This window comes from Drosophila bipectinata, chromosome XR (assembly GCF_030179905.1).
Source record: "Drosophila bipectinata strain 14024-0381.07 chromosome XR, DbipHiC1v2, whole genome shotgun sequence".
In the NCBI taxonomy this organism is placed as follows: Eukaryota; Metazoa; Arthropoda; class Insecta; order Diptera; family Drosophilidae; genus Drosophila; species Drosophila bipectinata.
The window spans coordinates 8,479,910-8,483,450 of NC_091735.1; the positions used below are offsets into that span (position 1 = coordinate 8,479,910).

The 3,541-nt window shown below is 47.0% G+C and overlaps 1 protein-coding gene across 1 annotated transcript; it reads left to right on the forward strand.

Annotated features, from left to right (window-relative positions):
* Positions 1 to 392: 392 nt before the first annotated feature.
* LOC122321408 (uncharacterized) lies at positions 393 to 1,961 on the forward strand. The gene is made up of 3 exons (XM_070276456.1): positions 393 to 680; positions 739 to 1,165; positions 1,327 to 1,961. Exons 1-3 carry the CDS (start codon positions 393 to 395, stop codon positions 1,959 to 1,961), a joined length of 1,350 nt encoding a protein of 449 aa, XP_070132557.1.
* The last annotated feature ends 1,580 nt before the right edge of the window (positions 1,962 to 3,541 follow it).

Sequence of the window (3,541 nt, forward strand, 5' to 3'; positions counted from 1 at the left end):
ACTTAGATCAGTCAATGAACAAAATTTATCGAGTGACGACGTTACTCTGTCAGAAAGTATTTTTACAAGTGCAAAAATTTTAACAGTGCGGAAGTATTCTTTTACCAGTGCAAAATTTAAATAGTGCGGAAGTATTTTTTTACCAGTGCAAAATTTAACGCGAGAAATCAAAGTGTGTTTTTTACTCGTGGTATAAAATTATAAATTAAGAGTACGTTAATAGCGTGCTAAAGATTGTTTTGAAAAACAAACCTTGGTAAGTTTATTTTTCTAAAAACTCCTTAACTTTCCAAATATCGTAAAGTCCAATAATCCCTGAGGACGAAATTCCACGTAAGGTGATTTTTATATAAATTTCATAATTTTAATTTTTTATACAGCACTATAAAAGAATGCCTCGCGTGTCACGTTTGTCCCAGGAGCAACGCCGGCAAGCTGCTTTAAACCGCAGCAGAGCCCGCTACCAACAAAATGCGGTGGAAATAAGAAGCAGGAACTCGCAACACATCGCCAATGTACGAGCAAGCAACCCAGACATACAGGAGGAAAGTCGTGCGCAGAATTCCGCAGCACGGGCTCAGAGGAGACGCAGCGAAAGGATTCGCAATCTAGAGCGCCTTCGGGATACTGCAGCACATGCTGATAGGCGACTGGATCTTCAATTCCGTGTTCCAGAGAGGGTTCGGGACGCAGAATCGCATTTTGATCGTCGACAGAACCCAGACTATCGTGTTTCAGAGAGGATTCGGGACATGGAAGCACGGGCGACCCGTCGAGAAGACCCCGAGGAGCGGCGACGAGAGCAGTTACAAAACACTGCTGACCATTCTACTCGGAGGGATAATCCAGAAATACGTTTCGCAGAGCGGATTCGGGACGCAGAATCGCATTTTGTTCGTCGGCAGGACCCAGACTATCGTGCTTCAGAGAGGATTCGGGACATGGAAGCACGGGCCACCCGTCGAGAAGACTCCGAGGAGCGGCGACGAGAGCAGTTACAAAACACTGCTGACCATTCTACTCGGAGGGATAATCCAGAGCACCGAATTCCCGAACGGATTAGGGACATGGAGGCACACGCGGCCCGCCGAGTGGACCTGGAGGAGCGGCGACGAGAGCAGGTGCAAAATACTGCTGACCATGCGACGCGGAGGACTATTCCGGAGTACCGAAATCCGGAACGGGTTCGGGACGCCACAGCGCGTGCTATTCGTCGAGAGGACTCCGAGGAGCGGCGACAAGAGCAGGTGCAAAATACTGCTGACCATGCGACGCGGAGGACTATTCCGGAGTACCGAAATCCGGAACGGGTACGGGACGCCACAGCGCGTGCTATTCGTCGAGAGGACTCCGAGGAGCGGCGACAAGAGCAGGTGCAAAATACTGCTGCCCATGCCTCTCGGAGGACCAATCCCGAATTTCGAATTCAAGAGCAGATTCGGGACTCCGCAGCGCGAGCTGCTCATCGCGAGGACCCAGAGGAACGTGCAAGGGAACAGGAAAGGAACACTGGAGAACACCGACAGCGACGAAGGGATACGGAAAACAGGCAGCGAGAACGGGAAAGGGACGCCGATTACAGGAGAGCAACCAGGAGAAATCCCATCGCAAGAACACAGGAGCAACGGATAAACACATCGCAACGCCGGGAAACACGACAACAGCGGAGGATTCGGGAACAACAAATTCGACTAATGGCAGAGGAAAGATTAATAAACTTCAGGATGGACCCCCAAAATCGACTGGATGCCTCCCAAAGGCAGTCTCAACGCAATATGGACGCAAGAGCTCAACTTTCGGAGGACGAACTGGATCAGGAACGAGAACAACAGCGAAATAGGATTCGAGCAACAGCAAGGGATCTTTATCACAGGAACATAAAGGAAGGACCAACGGAAATTTGTATTTGCTGTGGAGGAACATGGTTCCGTTCGCACATACATCCTGGCTATCTCCTCTAAATTTCCCCTCCTAAACGTTGGCAACGCTTTTTATTTGTCACGAAAATTTCCTAGTCCGTCCGGTAAATATAACTTTTGCCATACTTGTCGTCGTGCCATCTCTCTTGGCAAACTCCCGTCACTCTGCCTTTCCAATGGGTTCGACTTCCCAGAAATTCCTGAGTGCTTGAATGGACTCACCTGCCTCGAAGAACGCCTTATCTCACCGAGAATTCCTTTTATGAGGATTATTTCCCTCGGCTATGAAAGGCAATGCGGAATCAGAGGGGCAGTAGTGAACGTTCCAATTTCAGTTCCTGATATTGTGACTGCGCTTCCGCGCTCTTTCGACTCTACTCATGTCATCCAAGTCCATTTAAAAAGGAGACTAGAGTACGCTCACAATTTCATGACTGAAACTATTCGACCCGCTCGGGTCCTTGAAGCTGTACGGTACTTAGTGAATACCGAGCTCTACAGAAAGCACAACATTTCACTGAACGAATCATGGCTAGCAGGACTTCAAGGAATTAATGAAATTCCTTTTATTGCGGATGAATCTGATCGCGAAGCAGTAGAGCAACTTCTTCAGCAGCAACACCTATCCCAAAATGCTGAAGAGCTCGAAGAAAATTTAAATCCCGGAGGCCATGAAACATTATTGGAAAATAATGATACTGCAATTCAGCGCATTGCATTGGCACCGGGTGAAGGCCGTCGCCCAACAAGCTTAACGCTTGACGAAGACGCAGAGGAACTTTCCTTTCCAACTATTTCTTGCGGAGAAATATTTAAAGGAAAGACAACCTATGCAAAAAAAGCCAGATCTCAAATCCGATTTTACGACCGTCGCTGCGCTGTAGTTCCTAAAGTTTTATACATGTATAAATTTTACGAAATGCAGCGCATTCAAAATTCCATTTCAATTGCTTTACGCAAAAAGTCAGGTGCAGTGACCGCTGGTAATCTGCGGGATGAGTCATTTGTTGACAGACTTGTTCAACATGATGATGGCTACCCCATCCTTAAAGGCTTACGGTCTGCACCAGCTCATTGGGAGGCTGAAAAAAAAAAGTTATTGCTATGATTCGACAATTTGGGTTGCCAACCTTTTTCATTACTCTTTCCGCTGCTGAAACTAAGTGGAATGAACTTTTAGTTATCCTTTCCCTTCTATTGGACAATAGGGCTATAAGCGAGGAAGAAGCGGCAGCTCTTTCCAGCTCCGAAAAGGCTCGGTTAATCCGATCCGATCCAGTGACGTGCTCTCGATACTTCGATTACAGGTTGCGACAATTAATGAAATTGTTCAAAACCGATATTTTTGGGGAATTCAATCTTTCCCATTTTTATTGGAGAATCGAATTCCAGCACAGAGGATCTCCGCACTCTCATGGCATGTACTGGCTTGCTGGTGCTCCTAAGCTCGAAGACGCCGAAAATACCGAGCAAGTAATAAACTTTATCGATAGGTTTATTACTACAAATGGAGACGATCCTGAGCTACAAGAAGTAATTCAGTATCAACGCCACAAGCATAGTGCTTCCTGCCTGAGAGAGTTACGCGGACAGGAGTTCTGCCGATTCAATATGCCATATCC

Bases quoted from the DNA above. Each gene is read 5' to 3' on its own strand.
- LOC122321408 (XM_070276456.1), top strand. From the start codon at position 393: ATGCCTCGCGTGTCACGTTTGTCCCAGGAGCAACGCCGGCAAGCTGCT. The intron at 681-738 runs GTTCGGGACGCA...ATCGTGTTTCAG, and splicing joins AATTCCGTGTTCCAGAGAGG to AGAGGATTCGGGACATGGAA. The intron at 1,166-1,326 runs GTACCGAAATCC...GGGACGCCACAG, and splicing joins ACGCGGAGGACTATTCCGGA to CGCGTGCTATTCGTCGAGAG.